The sequence below is a fragment of the Manis pentadactyla genome, chromosome 4 (assembly GCF_030020395.1).
Source record: "Manis pentadactyla isolate mManPen7 chromosome 4, mManPen7.hap1, whole genome shotgun sequence".
Lineage (NCBI taxonomy): Eukaryota > Metazoa > Chordata > Mammalia > Pholidota > Manidae > Manis > Manis pentadactyla.
Window position 1 is genome coordinate 183,725,110 of NC_080022.1, and position 26,964 is coordinate 183,752,073.

The window sequence follows — 26,964 nt, forward strand, 5'->3', positions numbered from 1 at the left end:
AGGCAAGAGGAAGAAATGCTTTGAGAATAGAGGTGACTTTGTAATGAGTCTGTAAGATGGGCTGGGACCTCCTGCTTAGACGCTTCTCTTATTTTACCTCCATGGGCCATCCTGGTGAGATATACGCACAGGGAGGAATAGGAAAGAAAGAGAAAATAGCTGTAGGCCAATTGACCAGGGGCTGATCCAAATAGATTAGATTCAGGTGTCTGATATGCAAGCCAGGAAAGTTTTTCCTGCCAAACAACACAGTTTCAAGACACATCTTCAAACTTACCTGATTCTCGTTGCAGCATGCCCGTCTGCAAATGGGCCAGCCTCGGTGTGCAGCCTCAGGGGCAGCCTGGGTCTGAGAACAGAACAAAGCCTTGGGGCCCCCTGCAGAAGCATTTGGTTTCCAGCAAGCTTTACTTGGTTTATCTATTTATCAAATCCAGGGCCACAGGTGGCTTCCTGCCACTGTTTATTAATAACTATACCTGACACATGCTCCTCAGGGGCAGCCGGGAAAGCCAGTCCCAGGGCACAGGCTGGCATCACGCTCTGCCTCTGGCCGTGAGCCAGGCCGTCTGCAATAGCCCCCAGGGGGTGAGCAGCTCTTCCTCACCCAGCTCCCTGCATGGGAAGTGACCCTCTGCTTCCCTCACCTGGCTCCAACAGGGGTGCTGCCTGCCCCAGCTTCCCTGGGGCAGAAGACAGGAGAGATGAGCCATCAGAAACCAAGGGGGAGCCCCCCATCCCCAGGAAAGGAGGCCCATAGCGGGCAGGGAACCCTGGCTCCAGGTGGTTGGGCAAGCTGGATGCAGAGCTGGGAAAAAAGTCCTGTTTTCCTGCGGCCTCCTGAGGCCAGGAAGCCACCCACTGGGCTCCCTGCGTGTGTAATTGCCGGTAGTCACCCACAGCAGAGACTGCAGCCTCCGACCTATGCATTCTCGCACAATACTGGGGCTCTTCGGGCAGGCAATATGCTGGAAGGGCACCGAGACCCAACTTTCAGGACCTAGAACCTGGGTTTACCCACACGGGCTTATTTGCTAGTGGGGACACTGAAGAGGGCTCTTCTGTGACCCACTCTACATAATAAATAGATGCTCCCCTGCACCACTTGGGTGGGCGGGCTGGACAAAGAGACAACGCTTTACCCCCTCTGTCACAGGACCCTGGGCAGACACCACGCCAGAGACACCGGCCACAGCCACGATGCAAGCGGTGCCCTTGGAAACACAGGGCAGCGACCGCCCTGGAGACGCTGAGGGCAGGCAGGCCGCTGATGCGCGTGGCCCGAGGGCCAGGAGAGCGTCTGCCCGCCAGGCCTCGCGGCTGGCAGGGCGCCCCCTGGAGGACAGTGGGAGAGTGGGCCCGGCCGCGAGCCGGGGGGCGCGGTGAGGCTCCGAGCAGCTTCAAACAGACGCTGCGGCGGCGCCGCTCCGGGCGGGCTCAGGGCCACGCCGAGAGCCGGGGAACGTACAGGCACAGGCGGCGCAGGCTCGGGCGCCTCCCCGGCGGAGGCGGCCAGCTCTCGGCCTCAGCGCGGGAGGGGCAAGGGCTCAGGAGGCGGGAGGCGCCCTCGGGTCCCTCCCCCGGCCCCGCCTCCCGGTCAGCGCCCTTGGCCGCGGGCGCGTCGTTGGTTTCGGGTTGTCAGGCAGCAGCGGCGCAGGGTAGGCTAGCAGGGAGCCGGCGGCGGTGGGGTGCAGCTGGGCCATGCCCGCACCCGCGTCCTGAGCCCCTCCACCTGCCGCAGGCATGAAGGACAGCGCGGACTCCAAGGACCAGCAACTCACGGTGAGACCCCGTCCGCCCCCATCCATCCGGGGTCCCCGACTCTCAGTTGGCGCCCCCAGAGCGGTCCTGTCCCCTCCCCTCACCCCCACTGAGAGAACACCCAGATCAGGGCTGGGGCCGCCCAGAGCGACTTTCCCCAAGTGCTGGCTGTCAAGAAGGAGGGCACCACCGGCATCGGCAGAGGCCTGAAAATGAGCCTGGCTTCAACCGCTCTCCCACTTTGTACCTCCTGCCCACCGCACCACCCCCAGAGCCCGGGCACATGGGTCCCTGGGGCGAGACTGCTCGCCAGCCAGGAAAGCCAGGAACGGGGCAGTCTTGACCAGCCTGCTGGAAGAAGAAAAGTGAAAGTTACGTAGTGAACAGAGGGCACCCCAGCCGGTGGGTGCAGGAGTTAAAAGGTATTGGGAATCAAGGTAGGCAGACAAGAGCAGCCAGGTGCCAGAGGAGCGGGCATGGGGTGGCGGTGGCTGGTTATAGGGTTGCAGCACAGATGCTGTCCGAGTCAGGGCTCCGAATATTTCAGAGAGGTGCTGGAAGCCACCAAGAGGCCCCCAGGGCCCTGGGGTCTTGGCCAACGGAGAGGTGTGAGTGGAGGCCTGGCGGAGCAGGAGGAGACAGAGGACAGACCCCTCCATGGTGCCGGGCCCAAGTGATGAGCAGGAGAAATCAGTGGCCCCAAGGCTACGGCCCCCTCCCAGCCCCCTCCTCATTCCCTGACTTGTGACAGCTGGGAAGGGGCTTTCATCGCCAGCAAGGGGAGGGTAATTCTGCTCCCAGAGATGCCTGCTGCCTCTGGAAGGTGGGCTTGCTGCTCCAAAGAGGAACCTCAGCCCCAGCCCCCAGCAAAGTGGGGCTCTGGAATAATCTCTTTGGCAGTTTAGAATGTCTCTCTGAAAATGGCTCACGCCTGGTGTGCCCCCACAGGGTAGGGAGTTCTCCCCACCACCAGTGGAGTTTGGCTGAGGAGGCTGGTACAGATGATCTGACAGGGAGTGGGGGTCCCTCTGAGGGCCCCTGAGTGTTCTCACTTGGCACAATAACACCCACACATCCAGCAGGTATTTCCCCTTGGTCAGCAGAAGAAATGCACCCTCTTCTGTTGGGGGGGATCCATGCCCGAGATGAAAACCCACCGTTTCTCACGGGTTCATGCTATCCTCGGGTAGCAATATGGGTACAGTTTGATGAGGCAACAGCCCCTGAGACCCCAGCCCCACCCAGGAGCCACAGCCCAACACCAGCAGTTGCGGTGCTTGTATTCACAGACACACAGGCTGCTCCAGGGCCAAGGACTCCAAGTTCAAAGCCCGAGGGAGCTACAGGTGCTTAATTTGGTCATGTGGCTGACGCAGCCTGGAGGAGCAGACGGCTCTCTCCCCAGGTGCTCCCCCTGAGGCCTAGGCTCCTGAGGGAATTCGCTGACTCACATAACCCACATTCTGTGCACCTGCTGCCCTCAACCCAGGCAGTGGCCTTGAACCACTGAGTTTTCCTTAAGACAAAGGATTCCTGGGTTGGCTGGATGGAGGAGAACCCATGGAGCTTGCCCAGTGGAATCCTAGCCTCCTCTCATCTTTCTCTCTGTGGCCAAGGCCAGTCCTCTCCACCTAATGTCAGGGTCTGGCCTTCCCTCCCAGGTGGCGCTCCGGGTCCGGCCCATCAGCGTGGCGGAGCTGGAGGAAGGAGCCACCCTCATCGCCCATAAAGTGGATGAGCAGGTACATGGGGCTGTGGCCAGGAGCTGCAGGGCAGGGTACAGGTCTGCTCACTTCTGGCTGGGGGCAGCCTGGGGAGGGGGCAGCAGCAGGAAGGGCCCCTGTGGCTTGTAGCACCGTCCTTCCTCTACCCACTGACCTCTTGGCTGTGTCATTGATAATCTTGTCAAGGAAACCAGGGTTCCTCTTCCAAGAAGCTTTCCTAGGCTGACTCAAGAAGAGCTAAAAGCTCCTCCAGCCTGGACAGGGAAGGTAGACTGAGCCCCTCAGTCTGTCCTAAAGATTTCACACACCTGCCATGTGCCCATGACATGACTGCCCCACCCTGATATGTCTACTCCCACAGAGCATATACAGATAAGGTCTAGAGCTAAAGCCCACCTCCAGGCTGTTTTTCAAAGTCCTGGGATGTCTGTTTGCTCTTTTGGTCCTCATGTCATCGCGATGAGGTGGGTGGGGCGGGTCCTACCTCCGCTTACACAGGAGGCAATAAATATTTATCAAGTACCCACAACACACTGACACACTGAAGACAGTGCTGGGAGATGAGGGAATACAGTGAACAGAAAAGACCTTGTCCTCCTTCAGTTACCTTACAGTCCAGTGTGGGGAGATGAAAGTGATCAAATAATTAAATCACAAACAGAAGAAAGTTTGTGGCCGAGGTCAGGAAGGCTCCCTTAGGAAATAGTGCTTGAGCCAAAATGAGAGGAATGAAGAGGAGGTAACTAGGATGTGCATGGCAGGAAAAATTTCAACCAGAGGGACTTGCATGTGTAAAGGCCCTGTGAGGAGAGGGACTGGGATGTGCTGGGGTAGCAGAAAAGGCCAATGTGGCTCAAGGAGGAGAGGGGGTGAGATCAGGTGGGGGTGTGGCAGGGCCAGACTGCAACCAGGATATCGTCTGGGTAGGCGGGTGAGGACTCAGGTGCTGGGGATGGCCACAATGGTGGGGGCAGTGGAGGCTTGGTGCCCAGGTAGGAGTGTCATGGTGGGGGCCTCTGGGGAGCCTGAGAGCCAACACTTGGCTCTGCTCAGTGGCTGGCTTCTTCTGAGCGCCAGGGCTCATCAGGACGGCAGGATATGCTGGTGGGTCAGAGAAGTCGGCTGGCACCGCACGATGTAGAGAAAAGCATCTGCTGGGCCTGGGCCTGGCCTCAAGAAGCCCATGGGCTGGGAGAGGCTAGCTGGAGGTAGACAGCAGACCTGCCCACCCTGGGGCCCCCCTAGGGTCAGGTGCCCACCACGGCCTCTGCCTTCAGCCCTGTCTGTGGAACTGTGCACACAGCAGAGCCAGGTGGCACCAGCCTCCTGATTTCCCCTCCTCTGTTCCGTCTTGGAAAAGGGCCTTCCTCAGGGAAAGCAGGGATGACTGGGAAGACCCCACCTAAACGGGCCCGGTGGGAGCAGGATGGATGCAGGACAGCCGTGTAGGGTAGGTCCGGCCGTTTGCCAACGTGTGGCCTTGTGTGGGAGCCTCGGTTGCCTCACCTGTCAGTGGGGACAGTGACCACACCTTCTCTAGAGGGTCTTGGTGGGCTCTGCCTGCACAGTGCCTCCCCAGTGTCTGGCACACAGGAGGAGTTCTGCAGCAGTGAGTTCTCGTTGTCTGTTAGTGACAGGCATTCCCCAGGGCCACCGCATTGGCCGGTAGAGGGGTCAGCCCTGAGAGCCAGAAACCTCCTTCCAGGCAAGGCCACTCTCTGCTTGTCCGACTTGTCCGCAAGCATATCAGGTCCCCAGGCTGGGACAATGATGCCTCTCTGTCTCTGCTGCTCGCGGCTCCCAGCCAGAGTGGGGGCTGAGAGATATTAACTGAGGCTGATGGAAAAGCTCTGTCAAGGGTACAGCCCATTGTGTGCCCACACACAGCAGACACTGGCTCCTTTCTGTCCCCAAAAGTGGGAATGGAGGGCCTGCCCATCCAACGCAGCCGCCCCTGGGAGAAGGTCCTGCACTGGGCAGGCCTACCAGGCCACTCCTTCGTTGGCTTAGGGGCACAGGGAGGGCTGTCCAGGCAGCGTGGGCTCAGGGCTCCCCACACATGCTCCAGCCCTGTGGGACAGAGCTGGGCTTCTGGCCGCAGGCTCCTCTGTCCCCATGGGTTCAAGGATGGGTTTGCCTGGCCTGCAGTTTGGGAGCAGCCACAGCAAATGGCAGGCTGGGGACCCCCTCAAAGACAACCGTCCCTCAGTTGCTCTATCGCTCTAATAAATAAGGCCCTGGCAGGTAGCAGATGAAGACACAGAGTCCAGGGAACAAAGTGGACAGCCGACTTCCCTTGCCTCCCACTCTGACCCATCCCCAGCCCCCAGGACACCCTATCCAGTGACCCCCACAGCATGTCTGCTGCCTGGCCTTTATCACTGGCCCTGAGGGAGACGTAGGGCTACAGGTCTGGTCAGCCGGCCAGTTCCTCCTGAGGTCTGGAGCCCAGCGGGCCAGTGGGGTGAGTTTGGGTGACTCCACAACATGGCTGTGGAGGGTCTTCCCAGCAAAGGTGCGGTGGGGCGCAAGCAGCCAACACAGTGCCCTGCCCCCTCCAAAGACATCTGGCGAGGATGCGTGGTTGCCCCTCACCCACCCACTTCGCATTGCTCCCTGGGGGTGGCCGTCATGACCGGAGTGGCAGAGCCCTGTGGAGGGGCTCCCCAACCCAGTTCCTCTGGCCGGGGTTCTGGGCTCTGCCTCCCCTCTGAGACAGTGGGTCACTTTTCCCTGCCGGCACCACCTTGGGCCGAGGGGTGGAGAGCAGCTGAGCAGCACAGCCCGGAGGTCACTGCCAGCCCCTTGGTGCCCAGCAGGAAGGCGGGCCCTGCCAAAGCCCACAGTTAGTGTGTCCTGAGCAGGGAGATGTGGACGGAGGGCCGAGTCCCCACTGTCTTGGGCCAGCAGGAGGGGTCCTCGAACAGCCTTCTGGAGACGCGAGAGGTTGTGGCAACGAGGCTTTGCACATGGGGACACTCCCACAGGCGCAGTGTCCTCTGGGGCTAAGAGGCCAGTGTGCCCGGGTTAGGGTTTCAGTTTGTAAAGGGGACGGACGGTCCGTGTGCCTTGGCAGGCCTGTGGTCTTAGGCCCCTTTGGATTCGGGACTGTAATCGTAAGGCCTTCTTTAGGGGCTAATGTATTCACAGTGCTTATCCCAGGGCCCAGCACACAGTAGGGGGCTAATAGGCGTTAGTTTATCTCAAGTGCTGAAATACAGGGTGGTTTCAAGCCCTGGAAGTAAGTGAAACCCGGCCCCCTTCCCGCCTTCTCGCTCCTGTCTGAGAGCTCACAGCCCGGTGGTCCCCAAAGGTCACCTGACATGTGTGTGCTCCTGGAGGAGTATGGTAGGAGCTTGGTCTCCTAGTGGCATCTGGGGTGGGACTAGAGCCCTACACCAGACCCCTTGGGGATGGCATCAATGACCACAAGTGCAGGGGACAGAGGCTCAGAGGCGGGTGGGGCCCAGAAGTCCCAGGGTGGGAGAAGCGACTCCAGGACAAGCGGCCACCTTCCCCTTCCCACCTCCCCCCACAAAGCCCACGGCCTGTGGATCCTCCTCCCGCCTTTCCGGCCTGTGTTTATCTATTTAGGATTTAAGTCACCTGACAATATGTATAGTCCCATAATTAGCCTTTCTCTGCTCAAAGCCCAGCTGTCACCCCTGTGCTCCCGGGTCCTGTCTGGGGAATCACGCAGGTGCCCTCCGCATCCCGGCTGGGTCCGCTTCCTCACAGAAAACAGGCTATTACGAACCTGCCCCGCCCAGCCCAAGAGCTGCTGAGAGGATTATAGGGGAGGCTGTACAGGAGAGCGGCAGCCGCACAGCTACCGTGAAAGATAAAGTATAAGGCGACAGACTCTGAGAGTCCGACAGTGACTCCTGTGGGGGGCAGCCGCCTTGGGCCCACTTGCCTGCCTGGGGCAGGGAGCTCCCTACACACCCACCATCTGGACGCTTCTTGGCCCTGTTGTCCCAAAGACCTGAGACTGGTTGAGAGTGACTGGGAGAGGGCCCAGTGTCCTTTGCTGTGTGCCCCTTAGCCAGCACCCCGCCCAGCTCCCCAGCCCCTCCCAGCCCAAGCAACCACCCATTTACTTTCCCTCTCCTTTGATTGACCTATTCTGGACAATTCATGTAAATGGACCCGTACAATGTATGGTCCTTCGTGTCTGGCTTCTCCCACTGAGCATGTTTTCAAGGTTCATCCCCCCTGTAGCAGGTGTCAGAACTTCCTTCCTGTTTGCAGCTGAATAATATTCCACCATGTCGATGCACCCCATTTTGTTTATCCATCATCAGCTGATGGGCATCTAGGTGTTTCCCACTTTTCAGCTGCTGTAAGCAGTGCTGCAAGGATTCTTCCTTAGTGTCTGGATGGATTTGAGGCAAGAGTGCTGGTTCAGAAGGCAGATCTCTGGGCCCCAAGATGCTGATTCAGTGAATCTGGGTGGTACCTGGGAATCTGCATTTTACAAGCTCCCTGGGGGGCTCTGATGAAGGCTTTTGCAGACCCAGACCCAGTCCAGAGACACAAGCTCTAGACTATCTTCTAAGTCATGCCTCCCCTCATCCCGGGCATCACAGTCCTATAGGCAGATAGGGACATGGCCAGGACACCAGCCAGGTGTGGCTGTGTCTTAAACAGCCATCTGGGCCTTGGTGGCTTTACGAGCTCAGCCAGCTCCTTTCTGGTCTTTTCTGTCTAGCCTAAAGGCTGACAGAGCCCAGGGACAACCTTCCTTTCTTGAGCAACTAGAAATATGGCCAGTAAGAGATTTTTCTTCTTAAAAAAAAAGCAAACACACCAAAATCCAGAAATAGCCTAACAGAAGTGATATCCACCTGGAATCAGGCTTTTATTTTGCTCGGTCCTGTTTACACCCTGAGAATAAAGGGGCCTGGCTCCCTGGACTGGAGATGAAGTCTCCTAGCCTGGGACCTTCCCAGATTCCAATTCTCTGTAGGCTGGTGGTGTTGGCAGGACTTCTCTCAAGGTTGCAACCCTGCTGGTCCCCCTAACTGCCAGCCAGGAAGAACTTGAGCTCCAGAGAGGTGAGGCAGCTTCCTCATGGTCACACAGCAGTGTTGAATCTGAACCCATTCTGTGGCACCCCTGCCCCAGAGATCTTTCCAGTCAGTCTTGGAGGTTTAAGAAGGAACAGTCTAGGCCTGAGGTTTTTAGTCAGGGGCGATTCTCTTCCCAAAGGACATTTGGCAATGTCACAACTGGGAGGAGGTTGTGCCACTGGCATCTAGTGGGTAAAGGCCAGGGATACTGCTAAATAATGGGATAATTCCCGGTAACAGTGTTTCAGCCCAAAGTGTCAATATGCCAAGACTGAGAAGCCCTAGTCTAGGTTCAGCCACTTGGAAGCCAGAAAGGAGCCAGTTACCACTGAAGCCCCGGCAGCTTCAAGGTGGGCAGCAGGAAGAGCCCCTGGTGGGCTCTGTTGATAATGTTTGTCACCCAGGAGGTCCTGGGGTGGGTCTGATTCCTAATGGGGACACAGTTTATGGATTACATCCTCCCTGTAACCTGAGGTCCCCTACTTCCCAGAAGATCTTGGGTTTCTGGGCTCAAAGTCTGGAGCTATAGAAAGGACAAAACCTGTACTAAATTCAGAGTGGGGCTGGGAGTGGAGGCGGTGGGGCCTCTGCTGACTTAGGAGGCCTGGGGCTGCAGGCGCAGAGCCTTGCTGTGAAGTTGCCCACAGGCCGGCTCCTGGCCTTGCCTCCCACCCTCCCACCAGTGTTGGGAGGCGCCCTGTGTTATCCATGAGCAACGTCGCATTGCAACTTCCCATTGAGAACTCCCAGTGTACCCAGGGCATGAACATTTAAGAGCCAGGGACCGTGAACGAGGATGCCCACGCTGAGCCCACCACCATAGAGCCCACACCCACCCACCCCGCAGCAGGGGAGGCTGCCCTGGGTGGTGTATTAGCTCGCGAGGCTGCTTGATGGACTACCACAGACCCGTGGCTTATGGCTTAGACAACACAAGTGTGTTCTTTCAATTCTTGATGCCAGAAGTCTGAAGGGTCAGCTCCTTCTGAGGCCGTGGGGGAGAATCTGTCCAGGCCTCTCTTCTTGGCTTGTAGACAGCCATCTTCGCCTTGTATCCCTTTACATTATTTCCCATGATATGTGTCTGTGTCCAAATTTCCCTTTTATAAGGACACAGTCACAGTGGATTAGGGCCCATCCTACTCCAGTGTGACCACATTCTAGTTTAACTAATTACATCGGCAATGACCCTGTTTCCATATAAGGTCACAGTCTGAGATGCTGGGGGTTAGAACTTCAACATTTGAATTTTGGGAGGACACAGTTCAACCCATAACAGATGGGCATTTGCCCAGCCAAGCCCCTTTGATCCATTCGTGCACTTGAGAGGCAGGGTGGGCAGCCTGATGGTAAGGAGCTTGGATTCTGGCACCAAATACTGTGCACTTGGCAGTGCAGCTCTGGGTTCATTACCAGTCTGATTCCTTGTTACAGTGTAGCCATAAGAGTGCCTACTCTAAGTTGTTAGAGAAAATGTATGCATAGCACTTGGCACTGTGCCTGGCACTTGAAACTCCCCAAAGGCCACTGTATTCAGCAAACATTCCTTGGACATATGCTGGGTGCCAGCCTAGGTGGCATTTAGGGGGAGCCTCCCAGAGTGGGGAGCAGCATGTCTCACAGAGGGTCCCAGACTTCTTGTTTCTGTGGCCATCTTGGGTCTGTGCTCTGGAGGTTCCTGGCCTGAGGACAGGAGGGAACATTCCCAAGCTCTCTTCCCAGTCCTGCATTTCTCCCAAGAACCTCCAGTGATTCTGGGCTGCCTTTCACCCTGTGGCCTTGCACATGCTTCTCTCTAGAATGCTCTCCTTACCTCACATTTCTCAGCCAACTCCTGCTCATCCTTTAAGCCTCAGTACTGATGCCACCTCTTCCAGGAAGCCTTCCTGCCTTCCTCTGGTGTTAAGGCTAGGTCAGTTTCCCTCCTCTGGCCTCCGATTGTCTCCGATAGCCAGGCACTTGTTATTAGAATGATCTGTTCCTTACTCAACCGTGAGTGTCAGAGGTAGAATACCCCACTTACCTTCTGTCTTTCACAGGGCCTCACTGTCTGCTACATAGAAGGTGCCCAGCAAATGTGTCCACCTGGCCTGAACTCCCTGTGCTGCTCTGTGGGCAGCCCAGAGCAGCCCTCCGGGCTCAGCTCCAGTTCACCTGGCCAAGGGGCACAAGGGCTCCATTGTATACCAGAGATGACTGGGGCGGAGGCAGAGCTCTGGCGGGTGGGGTGTGGGCTGGGGCCCAGACAGATGGAGACAGAGACAAAGCCTCTTTAAGAGGGGATCATGGCAGCTGTGCTGACAATGTACTGATTCAGGAGCCTGGACATCAGGCACCAAATGCCCAGGGTGCCATGAACTTGGCAGTGCCCAGAGGTCGTTTGAAGGTGATCAGTGGATGATGGGCATTTGTGCATGCTGCTCACCCTGCAGTGAAGGCACCCAGAAGGCGCCCCTCAGGCCACTGGCCCTACCCAAGTGTACGGGAGCATAGTGCCCAATGGTTGAGGGCTGGCACGGCCGTCAGGTTCCCATTGCATCCCACTGGGACTTGTAGGCAGGTTTATCTTCATTTGGGTCTGAAACTTGATCAGGGCTCAGGCTGCAAGCTTTAGGGCCTGGAACTGGATCCTGGGAGAGGCTTACAGGACACTGGGGCTGAAGCCCTGCGGAGGTGGCTGGGGATGGGTGGGCACCCGGGTACCAGCCTGGACGCCCTGCGCTCAGTTTACTGTGGCCACCCAGCCTGTGGCAGGCTGTGAGGCGGCCTCCATCAGGACTTCGTTCTTCCTGCACAAAGCCGCAGCTCAGCCTGTGTGGAGTCATCCGTCTAACCGGTTTACCTGGAATCCCATCTGAATAGATAAGGTCTGGCCTCTTGGGGGAGCTGCCTTACCCCCTCTCTCCTTCCTCCTCCACTGAGAATCCCAGAGGGGCCCTGCTGGGACCCTGAGGGTCCTTGGCCAGTTTAGATGCGGTGAGCACAGTGCGTACCTACTGCAGGGGGCCAGGTAGTGCAGGAGGGGCAGTGGCATCAGGGCATACAGAAGATGCCCCGAGGAGACTGGTGGGACTCCCAAGGCCGTGGCCCTCCAGACAGGGCCCCCTGAGTCCTGGTCCTTGACAGGGGCAGGCCCACTCTGGGTCTCCCGAATGCACAGAGTGGGGCTGGACTCCCAGGTCAGCCTCCTGCCGCCTCACCATCAGCCCCCTCTGGCCCTCAGAGTGGCTGCCCTTCATACCTTGTCATTTCTCAAGCCCTTTTCAGGGCTGCCACTGGCCCAGGCTCCCCTGCTGACCCAGGAAGGGAGCTCAGTCACTATCTCTGTGACCTTGGACGGCCCTAGGGCAGCCCATCCTTCTCGGGGCCTTGTCCTCTGTTAGGACTCAGTTTACCTCCTTGGCCAGCACTCATCACCTAGGTTGAATTAGGTAGGGTTAATGCACCCAATGGGCACTGGGCCCCACTGTGGGACTAGGCAGGAAACCCTCCCATCACCCCACCCCACCCACAAGGCCCCCGTTTAAGCAGAGGGAGCAGAGGGGATGTGTGAGAGCAGCTCAGGATGGTAGGCAGGGTGTCAGCCCAGAAGTCAGATGGCCAGGGCCCCAGTCCTGGCCTTACCATTTCCAACTATGTGACTTTGTGCCTCAATTTCCCCATCTGAGAATAGTTATCATGAATTAATGTGAAAGAGCTCGATAAAGATCAGCTATTATTATTTTGTGCTAGGAGGTGGGGGCTGGGAGAGAAGCTGCCCACCCCACCCCTCTGTACTACCTTCCCTGCCACCAGGTGGGGCTCCCATGCTGGCTGAGACCACCTGTCCAGCCCTGGAGCGCAGTCACGGCTTATTCACCCCGGGATGTCTGGCATGAGCCCAGGTGCTCCCCAGCACAGAGCAGCACTTAGAGGTGCCAGCCACTCTCTAGGGGCAGAGGCAGGGACACAATGTGGAGGCTTGGCTCCTGAGGGGCCTCGGGCAGGCACAGAGCTCATGGCATCACGGTGGCCTCCTCCACAGTGGGAGTGGGGTCCCCACACTCGACTCAGTGCAGTCCTGGGTGTGTGAGCCTCACACCAGCTCTGTCTCATAAAAGCCCCTCGAATGGAGGCCCTTGAGCACGCAGCGTATGCCCAGCGCTGTGCTCATGCATGGGGCATGCGTTATCTCATGGGCTCTTCATGGGCCTGCAGGTAGACAATACGCTGGTCCCACGTGACAGGGGGAGATCCAGGCTCAGGCAGAGCAAGGCACCGGCAGAGGCCACTCCGCTAAGAGGCAGGGTGGGAATGCAGACCCTGCCCCGACTCACCTCCCCTGCCTGTTACCCTCTTCTTGACCATCTGCTCCCAAACTGCAGCCTTTCTACACATCTTTGAGTCTTCTGGCATTTCCATGAGTCTGGGCTCTGTCTCCCCACTCCTACCAGAGGCCAGGAGCCCTGGCCAGGATCGTCCTCTGTGTGTCCCCAGAGTCCTGGAGCAGGCTTGGCACACCCACGATACCTGGACCAAGGGAGGGATAGAATGGAGCAGGGTGTGGAGGGGGCTGGGAGTCTGTTCTAGAAACTGGGTCCCTCAGTCACCGTTGCAGCTGGGGAAGAGCCCAGCCACACACACAGCCCCACATACACACAGCACAGATGTCCCCACCCTGCAGGGAGGGGAGCCCAAGCCTAGGTGACCCTCCTGTCCTCTTTCCCTAGCTCCCGGCCCTGGGTGCCCACTTCCACCCCCAGCTCAGTCTCAGGGCTGCAGAGGGCCACTCATAAGTCACCCACAACCCCCCACCTTAGACCCAAGTGGGCAGTCCCCAAGCGCAGCCCGCTTTCTTCACCGCGTCACCCAGCAGCCCGGGGCTCTTTGCCCTGCCCCTGGGGCTACCCACGGCTGGGGCTGGAGCACGGAGTGGGAGGCGGGGCAGCGTCCGGCTGCCACACGGCTCCAGTGCGGCTCGGGAGCATCTACCGGCTTTGAATCCAACCCTGGGTTCTGAGTCCTGGTCCCCCCAGTTGCTAATGTGAACTTCCACTTCTTTGGGCCTGGATTTTCTCATCCGTAAAGTGGGAATAAGGACACCCCTCACCGTCTGGCCTTGCAGTGGGGATTAAAGGAGCCTGTGTACGTGAAGTGCTCAGAGCGAGGTGGCACCAACTGAGGGCTTAGTAAACGTGGGCGCAGTTGTTCCTTTGCTCCTCCTTTGATAGGGGTGCGCGAGGTGTAGTGCTGCAAGTAGAGGAAGGGGCCCCCCGATCTGGGGCCCACGCGGCCTAGGGCACCAGGGGGCTGTCCGCTCCTCTGGGGCACTGTCTCTTGTTAGGAAGGTTCCCCCTTTGGGCACCCAGGGCCATGCACCCCGACTGGACACCCGAAAGCTGATGGGGGCAGGGCTGGGCCTGGAGCTCGGAGACCTGGGACTGCCTGGCTCCAGGATCCCCAGCCAGACCCAGCCGTGGACCCCTGGCCTCCAGCTCCCACTCCTTGCCCTGTATCCTGAGGGAGGAGGAGTGGGGTCAGCGATGACACTGGTGTGGCCCAGGGCTCCCCAGTGACTGCCCGCACCCCCTGGGGGACCTTTGCAGATGGTGGTTCTCATGGACCCAATGGAGGATCCTGATGATATCCTGCGGGCGCATCGCTCCCGGGAGAAGTCCTACCTATTCGACGTGGCCTTTGACTTCACTGCCACCCAGGTGAGGGAGGGCCTAGGCCTGGGGACATGCAGGAGCCCCTCTCTGACCTTTGCTGCACTCAGGAGGGAGCTCGCAGGAGACACTGCCACTGCCACTCAGCCTTCCCTCCACCACTCGCTCTCTGGATTTCCACTCTGCTGCACCCACAGGCTCCCGTGTAGGGGTGCCTGCATGGCGCACACGCAGTCTCCCATGTGGGCACGCCCTGCAGGTGGCCCCTAGGGGAGCCGGAGGAAGGCACCCAAAGCCCATCTGGTGCGAGGAGGACTGTCGGGGAAACTGACACCCTCCCTGGGACCCCCATCTCGCCTGTCTGCGGGATGCTCCCAGGAGCAGGTGTAATGCATCCTTGGGGCTGGGGTCCAGGAGCTGGCTATTGGGGAGGCATCTCAGGTGTCCTGAACTCTCTTTGGCTGGTGTCCCCCATGGGGTGTAAGCAGAGACATCCATCCCCCACCTCCCACCCCGACTTCTCTAGGGCTCCAGGGACAGAAACTGCTCCTGTTGGGGGCCAGGACATGCCAGTGGGCATGTGTGCTCTGCCCTGCTTGGGTCCAGACCCTCGATGGGTCTTCTCCTCCCTGCAGGAGATGGTGTACCAGGCCACCACCAAGAGCCTCATCGAAGGCGTCATCTCAGGCTTCAATGCCACTGTGTTTGCCTACGGCCCCACAGGTGAGAGGGAGAGGGCCGTTTGTCCCTGTCGCCCCCTTGAGGAACAAGCCCCCTGCCCTCCATCAGAGAACTAGTCTGGCCCTAGCTGGGGCAGGAAGCAAAGATATGGCTGATCCAACCCCCCAGGACCCTCTGACCCCAGAGGCCCTGTCCCTGGCCAAGGAAGCACCCTCTCCGCCCTCTACCTCCCTGGCCATCTGGGAGGGCCCAGCCTTGGGAACAGGTTTGCCAGGAGCATCTGCCCTGCAAGGCTGCTCACCAGCCACCATGCCCTGCTCTAGGCTGTGGGAAAACCTACACCATGCTGGGCACAGACCACGAGCCCGGCATCTACGTGCGGACCCTCAATGACCTCTTCCATGCCATTGAGGAGACCAGCAATGACATGGAATATGAGGTGTCCATGTCCTACCTGGAGGTGAGCCCTCCCCACACCCAGGCTTGGAGAAGAGGCCCGTAGGATGGGGCTGGCTTGCCTCACTGGGACCAGGTCACTGGGAGTTTCTGGGGTGCCCATCCCTGCTGCTCTCCCACACACATATTGTTGGCCCCACTTTACAAAAACCTGAAGCTCAGAGAGGTTAGGCAACTAAGCAGTGTCACGCAGTCAAGTGAGGGCGTGGGGACCAAACAGGACCCTGGGGCTTTAAAGGCAAGCCCTTCCCGTAGTGCCACCCTCCCAGGTGGCTTTGTCAGTGAGCACAGACCTCAGCCACGTTCCCAGAAGGCTCACCACCTTGCCATCCTCACAGGCCCACTACCTAAAGCTGACCCTCCCTGTCCGCCTTCCAGGCTGCCTCCAGGCACTCGTACACACAGGCACAGGTGACAACTGCCTACACGGGCAGGCTTGGACCTGCCGGCCTTCGCTACCTAGCCGCAGCCCCCAGTGCCCACTCCGCGGGCGTGCTACTGACGGGACCCAATGGGACAGCAGGGTGGGGGCACCCAGAGGCCAGAGGAGGTGGAGGAGCCGGTGGGCCGGCCTCCATCTGGCTCCCGGCTGCTCCTGCTCCCTCTGGGAGCTGATAATCTCCTGGGGGACAGCTCAGGAAGGGCACTGAGGCGTTGCTGCCAGTTGCTGCTCCAGCCAGCATGGTGGGGACTCAACCAACAAGATGTATTTTGGGGGAGGTGGGGTGGGAAGAAGCAGTGTAAGGGTTGTCTAGCAAGAAGCAGGGCTGGCCGTGCATCAGGTCCCCGTCCTCTGCCCAGTGCCCAGCCTGTCTGCAAGCAGATGCTTTCTGTATCCTTGGCTGGGCAGCCTGATGCTTCCCTGTGGCTGCTGAAGCCTTCTTCCCCCAACCCCATAGAAAGGAAGGGATCTTCTCCTCAACCAGGATTCCCCAAGAGGAGACCTGAGCTCCCAAACTGGGGCTCACACATATGAGCTCTTGTCCCCCTTCCTGCTCAACAGGGCTGGGAGACCCGGCCCTTGCCTGGACCTCCTGCCTTAGTCTCCTCTCAACGCCTGTCCCCGGGCCCTATCCCACCTGTTCCATTAGATCTACAATGAGATGATCCGGGACCTGCTGAACCCTGCCCTGGGGTACCTGGAGCTGAGGGAGGACTGCAAAGGGGTGATCCAGGTGGCTGGAATCACCGAGGTCTCCACCATCAATGCCAAAGAGGCAAGTCTTGTGCAGACAGCCCGGGGAAGTGGGCAGGAGTGATGGCAGGCGCAGGGGGGCAGGGAAGTGCCGCCAGGGAGCAGCTGCCTGCTTGGCCAGGGCTGGGGCAGAGAATCCTGTACTCAGCACACAGGGACTCTCCCACCTGCCTCCATGCCGCAGCTGCACTGACCCTGAGGGCTGACCAGGCAACACCCCCGCCCCTGACCCCTCACAACCCCACCCCAGTTTGCACACAGACCCTGACCTCCCCAGGCCCTCAGCACACGGGGGCCGCCCCTCCCCACCGAGACCAATCCCAGCCTCTCAGATGCATGATGGGGGAACATCCCCACCGGTCCCTGAAAGTGGCCTCCCTCCCCACCGCCCCCCCAGATCATGCAGCTGCTGATGAAGGGGAACAGGCAGAGGACCCAGGAGCCCACGGCCGCCAACCGGACGTCCTCCCGCTCTCATGCCGTGCTCCAGGTGGCCGTGCGCCAGCGCAGCCGCATCAAGAACATCCTGCAGGAGGTGCGGCAGGGCCGCCTGTTCATGATTGACCTGGCTGGCTCTGAGCGCGCCTCCCAGGTAAGGCCTGCTTACCTGGGGAGGACAGTGTGTGTGTGGCGTGGGGGAGCGGGGAGGGCAGTGCTGCCAGCCTCCTGGGCCCCCAGGGAATGGAGGGAGGCCATCCAGGGAGGATGGGAGCGAGGGGGCTCCCCAGGGGAAGGGATTGAGGAACATCACAGAGGAGCTGGAGGGGAAGGGTGGGTGGGATATCCCGTGGAAGCACCCTGTGCTGTTTGTGGGAAAGGATGGGAGGATAAGTATTCCTCCAGGGACGGAAATTGGCTGCCTCGAGGAAGGGGAGCAGGAAAGAGAATAAATGGGTCCAAAGAGGAGCTGGGACAGTGGGAGACAAACATCCCAGACTGGGGGCACCCTGGGCAGAGCCAGGAAAGGGCCTGCCAGCCACGTCAGGAGGTCTCATGGCCACCTGGTCAGTGAGGCTGGGCAATGTTACTGCTAGCCGAGGCAAATGCAGGGACAGACAGGACAGTCGGCACAACTAACAGGGTTTCTTGCTTGAGCATGGGCGGTGGGGTTTAAGTAAGGCAGAGTCTGAGAAACACACCTGTCTTCCAGTAAGGCCCAGGGACTTTCTGCAGGGGCCCAGGGGAGCAGCCTGGCAGAGGGGGAGCCACTAGAAGCAGGCTGGGCAGGGACACCTTCTCCACGTGGTCACTAACCTGAGGGCCCAAGGAAAGGAGGGGAACCCGCCACATACACACATTCACAGCCCACACCTGTACACCCATTACACACACACATGTGCACCGCACACACCCATCCTTCCTCCCTGAGGTCTGGGGTGCCCTCCAGAGGCCAGTGGCCCGGCAGCTCTCAGCCACATCCTCCCCAGCCTCATCCTCCCTTCTTGACGCCTTGCTCTGGGGGAGGCAGAGAACCCAGCTCAGCTCACAGCTCTGCATGGAAGCCTCCAGTCTATTAGTCCATTCAGAGGCTTTCCTGTCCTCTCATACCTTCTGGAATGCCCTAATGTTCCCTGGGAGGAGGGCAGGACAAGACCTCAGTCCTCTCCACATTCCAGAGCCAGGGACAGCGAGGGGTTCAAGACCCAGGACCACGCAGGGTGTTGGTGGTGAAGCCCAGCCCCAACCCCATAAGGCCACAGCTCACCCACTGCTCACGCCCTAGACTCAGAACCGTGGGCAGCGCATGAAAGAGGGGGCCCACATCAACCGCTCCCTGCTGGCGCTGGGCAACTGCATCAATGCGCTGAGTGACAGAAGTGGCAACAAATACATCAACTATCGAGACAGCAAACTCACCCGGCTCCTCAAGGTACCGGCTGCCATCAGGCCCCGGGCAGCGGTGGGGCCGGGCAGTGGGGCCCGAGGGCAGGGCTGCCAGATTTAGCAAATGAAAATGCAGGACACCCAGCTGCATTTGAATTGCCACTCAACAACACATTTCTTTTAGTATAAGTATGTCCCATGCAATATTTGGGATATACTTATACCTAAAAAAATCATTCCTTGTTTACTCAGAAATTCAAATGTAACTAGGTATCCTGCATTTTATCTTGTGACTCTAACCAAAAAGCAGGCAGCATGGAGGGAAAGGAGCTGCACCTGACACCCCAGAGCTGAGGGTGGGAGGGAACCAGGAGCCATCTGGATTGGGGGTTCAGGTGGAGGGCCCAGTGAGTCTGCAGGGGCCTGTTCCTGCTGGGTTCCATGGTCAGTGCTTCACCCACTAGCTCCTTCCTAGGAGTTGGGGCAGTCACGATGTCCCTTTGCAGATGAGAAACTGAGGCACAAAGGGCTCACACTGGTAAGTGCTGGAAGGAGAATCCAAGCAGAGGTCTGTCCGGGCTAATCCTGGGCTGCAGTTAAGTTCACGCCCACCACACACAGCGGGCTGTGCCTCCTGCGCCCACAAGCCAGGAGGGGGTGTCGCTGCTGTGCGGGAGCTTGAGGTCACTCAGTGGCAACTGCGGGTGGGAGGCAGGGCTCTCTGCCCCGTCCCCCCTCCCACCCCCACCCCCGGGGCTGTTCCAGCCAAATTCCACCTTCTTACAGAAGGCTCCATGCCCCCACCCCCCTATTCCAGCCAAACAACAGTGCTGTTAGCAGTCAGAAACAGTGTGGGGGGACCTGGGAGGCTGTGGGGGGAGGGCACGGACGCACAGGGCCCCACGGGGCACTGCCTACTCTGGTTCCCAGCCAGCCCCATCTGCTGCCTTTGCTTGTTCTCACATGTGAGGGGAGGAGAATGGAATTCCTGGAGGCCCTACCGGGTTCCTAGAAATCTCAAATGCAAACTCAGAGAAGAAACTGGAAGGAGGGACACGAGATGGGGAGGAGAACCCAGACTCGCGGAGTCCACGTGATGCTCAGCACCCGCTAGTATAAGTGTGTGTGTGTGTGTGTGTGTGTGACAGAGCAAGTGAATGCACACCACGGAGGGTGTCATGGACAGCCAGCAGCAGCGGTCCCCAGAGGCAGGCCCTGGCTGACCCCGGCCCCATCCTCCCACCCATCCAGGATTCCCTGGGGGGGAACAGCCGCACTGTGATGATCGCCCACATCAGCCCAGCCAGCAGCGCATTTGAGGAGTCCCGGAACACCCTGACCTACGCTGGGCGGGCCAAGAACATCAAGACCAGGGTGAGGGCCCCGGGTCTGTCCCCCAAGGGTATGCCTTCCCGGGCTGCGTGCGATTCAAGCCCTTGGACTGACCGCTGCCACCCCACCCTACTCTCTCTGAGCCAGCCACCACTGTACTGGCCTCATTCCCCTGCCAAGGGTCACCTCTGTATCCTTCCTGGTACTGGCAATGATTGCTTGCCTGCCAGGAAGCCCACAGCCCCCGAGGGTCCCCTTCTTGTTCAAGGTCTGTGTACCCCCTGCCCCATCCCCATCCATCTTCAGATGCTCATTCAGACGTTTCCGTTTTCAAAGCACCTAAACATGATAGTCTACTAAAAGTGACCGCTGTTGAGCACTTACAGGAGCCCTTTAACATTCCATCTCAATAGCTCCTCAAAAGAGGCAGGAATTATTGCTATCCCCATTTTATAGTTTAGGAAAATGAAGCTGAAAGAAGTTAAATGACTTCCCAGCAGGTTCTGCCTGGTTTATAGGCAGAAGTCCATGTTTCTCTCTCCGGCAAATAAGTTAGCATCCCCACTACCTATTAAGAGGTCCGTTTCCACCTGAGTGTGTGTGGGGGGTGGGGGGATGCATAAAGGTAAGTTAGAATTGAACAAATATTCTCCCAACACTACAGTTTGCCAGCCACTGTCCCAGGTGCTTTAAGTTTTACCCCAACCCTCAAGGAACTCAGTGGGAGGGAGGGGGAGACAGAGACGTGTCTTTGAAATGACTAACTGATCAGAGTATTACTAATAGCAGGTAACTGATGCCAGGAGTGACCGGGGAGATGGGGGTGGGCTGGTGGGATGCTGTGGAGCTCTTTAGGGAGCAGGATGCTGAAGGGTGGGGAGGACACTCCAGAAGGTGGAGTTTAGCAGTAAGGGAAAGGTTTCTAAGACAGGAAGGAGTTGTCTGTGGAGGTGGTGGAGACAGCACAATGGAGGAGAATATTCATGACACAGCAGGAGGCCAGAAGAAAATGGAGATAGTGGTGGGCCCAGGGGAGGGAATTAGACCATTTCCCACCCCGCAAGCAGGGAGAGAGCCGCTGAGGGCTGATGTGCAGGGGAGGCAGCCTTAGGAGTGTGGGTCTGGCAGAGGCGTGTGGTATGACAGGTTGTGGGGGTGGAAGCGAGGGGCCTATTACCGCCATTTACAGAAGGACCAGGGGGAAGAAAGAGAAACGAAGAGCCCTCAGGTAGGCCCCAGCACCTGGGCAGACTGTACCTGCGCGCCCTCCTGTGCTCCCGTAGGTCAAGCAGAACCTGCTCAGCGTCTCCTACCACATCGCCCAGTACACCAGCATCATTGCTGACCTGCGGGGCGAGATCCAGAGACTCAAGTGCAAGATCGAGGAGCAGGGAGGGCGGGGCCAGGCCCGCGGCCGGCTGGAGCGGGGAGACATCTGCCACATCCAGGGTGGGTGGGAGTCTGTTTGCAGGAGCCCATCTCAGGAAGCCCTCCAGGCAGTCCCCAATTGCTCTGGGGCCCCAGCAGTGCTAGGTTCTTCAAACCCAGCCTCAGGCTATTTCTGGGCTGTGACAGTTGTTCTGAGCCTTCTGTCCTTCAGCTGTCACAAGGAATCACCATCTCTGTTTCAGAGACTTGACGTTAATATTAGGTGGGATCACAGAGAGACACTTGAGCATGTAGCTGCCTGGGACATCACTCTGGGGGCTGCAGTGTAGGGCTGTGAGTCTCTGCCTTGCATCACCAGAAGTGGTACCTTTCTCTTAGAGATTTGTGTATTTGCTCTGATGGTTTTCCATCAGATGACAGCAAGTCTCTAAGGGGCACCTTTTCATAGCTGACGTAAAGGTGCTGTAAGGGTTCAGAGAGGCCCAGTTCATTCACAAGTTGGGAATCTCCTTTGGACACAGCCTGAAGACTGTGGAAGTGGGGTGTGGGAGGAGGTAGTAATCTAGGTCTTTCTGGAGGAAGTGGATAGGAAGCGGTTTGGGAAGGGAGGGGAGGGCTCCATGTGGCCCCAGACTTTCTTGGCTTGCCCTCCCTCCTCCACTGACATCCTCCAACCCCCATCCTCTGGGCAGCCGAAGTCCAACTGCACAGCGGACAGGGTGAGCAGGCCGAGATGGGACAGCTGCGAGAGCAGCTCATCTGCGCTTTGCAGGAGCAGATGGACGTGCGGAGACGCCTGCTGGAGCTGGAGAGCCGTGCCATGGAGGTCCATATCGACACCTCCCACCACCTGCTCACCATCGCTGGGTAAGCACCCTCTGGCCCGGGGCCCTCTGTGTCCCACCCCTGCAACAGAGGGGCAGGGAGCTGTAGTGTGGCCCCTACAGCCTGAATCCAGTGTCTCCTGGGGGTGGGGCCTTGGCAGCTGGGAGCATGAGAAGTCACGCAGGGCACTCAAATGGCGGGAGGAGCAGCGGAAGGAGTCCTACACCAAGGATGACAGCGAAAAGGACTCGGACACGGGTGATGACCAGCCAGAGGTCCTGGAGCCCCCAGAGGTAGCCTCAGCCCGGGAGAGCATCGCTGCCCTGATGGGCGAGCAGAAGCAGCTGAGAAAGCAGAAGGTGCCCAGGGTTTGGGGCATGGGGAGAGTGGTTTTGAGAGGCCCAGGCCTGGAGGAGCTGGGGGGGGGAGATGGGGGAGGAGTGAGACCTGGAAGCTCAGGCCACAAAGTCCTTGTGACCTTGCTAACCCTCACCTCTCTGCACCACTTATCTGGAGGGAGTAGTCGTGGTGCAACCCTGCTGGGACTGTTAGAAGATTATACAAACACCTTTCACATATCAAGGACGACCTGGTAGCCAATATTATAAGAGGGTTTTCTAGATAACAGATCTTTGCCTTCTGTTCTGGAGCATAACTATACAAGAGGGCTCCAGGGGACCATGAGCCCTGAAGGCATCAGAAGGGCTTGGTTGAGCAGAGATGCGGCGGGCACAGAGGGGCCACTTAAGAGCAGCCGCTGGTTGCAAGGCCCAAGACACAGCTTGAGGGCTGGTCTTGTAATGGAGTTTCAGCCGGGAGCCCGGAGTCCCTGGACGGGAGGGATGCAGACGGGCTCTGACGACGAGGCCACTCCTAGCCCCGCTGACCCCGAACCGTCCCCAGCTGGCGCTGGAGCAGCGCTGCCGCGAGCTGCGCACACGGGGACGGCGCCTGGAGGAGACGCTGCCGCGGCGCATCGGCTCCGAGGAGCAGCGCGAGGTGCTCAGCCTGCTGTGCCGCGTGCACGAACTCGAGGTGGAGAACACGGAGATGCAGTCGCACGCGCGGCTCCGGGACGGGGCGCTCCGCCACCGCCGCGAGGCCGTGCGCCGCCTGGAACAGCACCGCAGTCTCTGCGACGACATCATCCAGGGCCAGCGGCAGATCATCGACGGTAGGTCCCCGGAGTCAGAGTCACCCAAGGGCCGCATCGACCCACGGAGGGTCCGAGGGCACTAGCTGAGCCCTGCTGTTTGCCCCGCAGACTACAACCTGGCCATCCCGCAGCATCTGGGGGAGCTGTATGAAGCCTACCTGCGGGAGCTGGAGGACGGCAGCCTGGAGCGGGCCACCATCATGGACCGGGTGGCCTCTAGGGCCCTGAAGGTGGGCGCCTGGGCTAGGGCATGAGCTCATGGACTGAGGGAGGGGCTGATGCCCCGGCAAGCCTGTAGGTAGTGGGGCTGAGGACTGGACCAGCCTCGCTGGCACCCCAAGGAGTTGATTCCCTTTCCTTCTTACCCCACCCAAAGCCTTGCCAAGCCAAAGTAAGGTCCCTGTCCTCAGGCATTCTTCTCTGGCAATGTCCCCACCCAGGGTCTGAGGATCAGGGTTGGCTATCTGAGATATCACAAGTGGCCCCAGAGGCCCCCCCAGGAGCCCACACCCTCTACAGTGCCGCTAGAGATGCCAAACAGACCTTTACCCTCACGACCCACTGCCCCCCAGGGACTCCCAGTACAAATATAGCAGCGGTCACCCTGTGTGCCTTTGTCACCCTGTGCTGCTACCTGGTCCAGGACCAAGTGTTCTCTCTCCTCCCCACCTTGCACCTCCCCTCCCCAGGACAGCTCCTTGCCCAAAGTCACACCAGCAGGAACCACGCTGACTCCGGAGTCCGACCCGGAGAATGTGAAGGTGCTGAGCTCCGAAGCCCAGCACCTGCAGAACTGCATCTTCCCACCTGTCAGCAAGGGGAGGTGAGGCCAGGGACCACTTCCAACCAGTCCTGCCTGCCTGAGCCACCACGCTGTGCTGTGACCCGGGGGTGCCAGCCCCGATCAGGACTACCTGGGGATGATGGAGCAGGGACAAAAGAGAAGGTGGCACTGATCTGGAGCGAGGACTTCTGGGTTCTCAGTCCCTTGGCACGAGCAGCTTTCCCCTGCGGTGGGAGTGGGGCCTCGGTGGGACTGGCCTGGTCAACAGCTGCCCTTCCCCCTCTGCCAATTTCAGTGAAGCCAACTGTGTGTTCAAGGCCAGCCCCCGGGCCTGGCGGGTGAAGAGCTCCTCTGTGCCCACCCCACCTACCATCCAGGTAGGCAGCCTGGTGACCCAGGAGGTGAGCACCACTGCCCCATGGGCTTTGCTGCCGGGGGTGAGGGCACAGGGGTGGAGGCCTCATGGTCGGGAGAGAGCCTTTCCCGAACGGCCCCGCCCTGAGGCCCCACTGTCTCTGCTGAGTGGGGCACAGGGCCGTGTCCAGTGCCTTCCTCTTCCCAAACACTTCACCTGCAGGCCCCTACTCAGGACAGCCTGGTCAGCCTGAGCAGCCGGATCAGCTCTTCCCCCGACAGCACTGAGAATCTGTCGGAGATCCCCTTGTCCAGCAAAGGTGTGCCCCCTGCCAGCCCTGTGGGCCCGAGCCTGACATGGTCTCAGCCTCTCAGATTACCCCGCCCAAAGCCCATTCCTGCTCTCTGCACCGCTGAATGTACCCACATGCTGGGTGCTATGCATTCTATAAAGAGAGGCATCAAAGCCAGAGAGGATCAATCACCTGCTCAAGGACACACACAGAAAGCTAGGTGCACAGTCAAAAATAAAAATGGAGAACACGTGGCACAGAGGATCATGTCCCCCCTTCCTACTCAGTAACAAGTGTAATAGCGATAGAGACTGAAGCCCTGCTCCCCAGCTGTAGGCTAAGCCCATTACCTTAGTTATTTCTCACGATAACCCTATTTTTACCATTCCCAGTTTGCAGATGAAAGTAGAGCTCAGAAATTTGCCCCAGTTTCTGAAACAGCAAACAAATGGGAATGCTGGAATCAGAACCCAGGCATTCTGGCTCCTACTCAGCTCCGCTTTGGCAGAGGGATGTTGGAGGCGCAGGATGGGGAGGATTATGGGGCCTTGATCCTGGGTTGGGGGCTCTCTGTCCTGCTGCAGAGAGGAAGGAGATCCAGACGGGCACCAAGTGCATCTCGGTGAAGGCTGCCCGGTGGCGCTGCCAGGCCCTAGGTGCCAAGGGGCGCCGCCTGCTGGCACCTGCAATGGAGTGCAGCAGCCTGTCTCTGAACTCACTGAGCGAGGCGGAGGACACGCGGTCCCCCAGCCTGCTGGCCTGCAAGCGGCCACCCAGCCCCACACTGCAGCATGCTGCCAGTGAGGACAACCTGTCCAGCAGCACGGGTGAGGCCCCCTCCCGAGCAGTCGGGCATCATGGTGACGGCCCTGGGCCCTGGCTGCAGGGCCAGAAGAAAAGCCTGGGCAAGAAACAGGAGTCACTGGAAGCGAAGAGGAGGAAGCGGAGATCCCAGTCCTTCGAGGTCACGGGACAAGGGGTGAGGCGAGGGGCAGAGGGCAGGGTATCTGAGTCCCTTCGTTGCAGGTGGGAACCTGAGGGCTGGATTCCCCCAGAGGCCCCAGGGCCCCTCCATGTACCACCCTATGTGCCTCTGTCCCCCAGGCGGGCACAGTAGCTGCTCAGATGCTTCCTCACCTCACTGTTCTCCCACCAACACAGCTCGCCCACCCCAAGACACACCTCCTGGGGCCTCGTCCCATGGAGAGCATCTCAGATCACAGGATGCCAGTTTGCAGGCGGCCAGCCCCTGGTATCCGGCATCTGGGAAAGGCAACACTGCCTTTGGCCAAGGTCAAACTCCCTCTAAGCCAGAATACAGGTCAGTACGAGCACAGGAGGGGAGGGGGAAGGGGAGCCCTTGGCCAGCCGAGGGAGGAGGCATATTGAGCTCCCTACCCTTGTGGCTGCCCCTTGCTGGAAACCAGGTTCTTGAAGAATATTTGTGGGACTGGCATCTTGAGGTTGTGCCCCTAGGGAGTTCAAGGTCACTGGGTGATCAGAAAGAGGTTGGAGAAGCATTCCTAAACCCCTGCTCCGGTCCTTCCCCTGTTGCAGGCCCTGGGGACTCTTCACCCCTCACAGTTCCCTCAAACCCAGCTGGTGTTTCCCAACGGGCTACCCGTGGGCCCCGCATGACCCATGGCACAAAAACCCACAGCAAAGATGGACGCTTCTGGCATAACTGAGGGGCCCTGCCTGAAACTGGCCTTCCTGCCTCCAAGACTGCGGTGTGGCAGGAAATGGGGCATGAAGGCTGGGCAGGTAGGGGTGACCTGGGAGCAGCTCAGGATCTCAGAAGGCTCCTTAGACCCAGGAATTGTGAGCGGGTCTGTCCAAAACTTCCATGCTCTCAGCGCTACCAGGGGAGGTGAGCGCAGGAGGTGTGGCTGGGATAACAGGACCCCCTGGCCTCCCAGCCCTGGATAGAACCCTGTTGCCAAAACCCTGCAGAGACCTGTGGCCAGACTCAGCCTCAGGAATGGGGTGAAGGGAGCTGTCAGGGGGACAGGGCTCTTGGGTCCGCATCTGGGGCAAGGGGCCCACAGCCAGTTCACATGCTGTGGTTGGGGTGGGGGAGGGAATCTGGGTTTCTTACTTAGCAGTGGCTTTCCCCCCTTCTTTTAACAATAAAACCCCATTTGGGTCTTGATGGTTGTGTTGGAAACAAGACCTTGTCTGGATTGTGGAGTGGCCATGACTGCTTAAAATTCAACCCAACTCCTTTCTTCCTCCCTCCCCGACACCCCATCTCCTTCTGGCTGGATACATAGCACAACCCGCAACCTGGGGGAAAGGAGTTTTCCTCTAGACCGGGAGGACCCCCCAGGAAGGGTGGGGCTAGCGAGGTCCATTCCTGCCCCATCCCACCAGCCTCCACCTGCCCAGGCCCCCTCCCAGGAGCGGTGCTGCTCTTACCTGCCCTCTGCTGTGCGCGGGCAGGGGAAAGCTAATGAAAGCCAGGGAACCC

The 26,964-nt window shown here is 59.1% G+C and overlaps 1 protein-coding gene across 3 annotated transcripts; it reads left to right on the forward strand.

Annotated features, from left to right (window-relative positions):
* Window positions 1-1,545: 1,545 nt before the first annotated feature.
* KIF19 (kinesin family member 19) lies at window positions 1,546-26,569 on the forward strand. Of its 3 annotated transcripts, none has more exons than XM_036900179.2 (20): window positions 1,546-1,782; window positions 3,423-3,503; window positions 14,143-14,253; window positions 14,841-14,928; window positions 15,210-15,346; window positions 16,434-16,559; window positions 16,935-17,129; window positions 18,261-18,407; window positions 19,613-19,735; window positions 20,977-21,142; window positions 21,775-21,949; window positions 22,068-22,266; window positions 22,811-23,081; window positions 23,172-23,293; window positions 23,753-23,886; window positions 24,143-24,224; window positions 24,425-24,521; window positions 25,079-25,473; window positions 25,656-25,815; window positions 26,094-26,569. In XM_036900179.2, exons 1-20 carry the CDS (start codon window positions 1,744-1,746, stop codon window positions 26,180-26,182), a joined length of 2,937 nt encoding a protein of 978 aa, XP_036756074.2. In that variant the 5' UTR covers window positions 1,546-1,743; the 3' UTR covers window positions 26,183-26,569. The 3 variants fall into 3 exon arrangements, with proteins under 3 accessions (XP_036756074.2, XP_036756073.2, XP_036756076.2); XM_036900178.2 differs by having other exon boundaries at window positions 1,548-1,782; window positions 26,052-26,564; XM_036900181.2 differs by lacking the exon at window positions 1,546-1,782 and adding an exon at window positions 4,846-4,935 and having other exon boundaries at window positions 3,427-3,503; window positions 26,052-26,564.
* Window positions 26,570-26,964: the final 395 nt, after the last annotated feature.

Excerpts from the sequence above, each read along its gene's own strand:
- KIF19 (XM_036900178.2), top strand. The coding sequence starts at position 1,744 with ATGAAGGACAGCGCGGACTCCAAGGACCAGCAACTCACG. Across the intron at positions 1,783-3,422 it reads CCAAGGACCAGCAACTCACG|GTGGCGCTCCGGGTCCGGCC; the intron begins GTGAGACCCCGT and ends CTTCCCTCCCAG. Across the intron at positions 18,408-19,612 it reads AACTCACCCGGCTCCTCAAG|GATTCCCTGGGGGGGAACAG; the intron begins GTACCGGCTGCC and ends CCACCCATCCAG.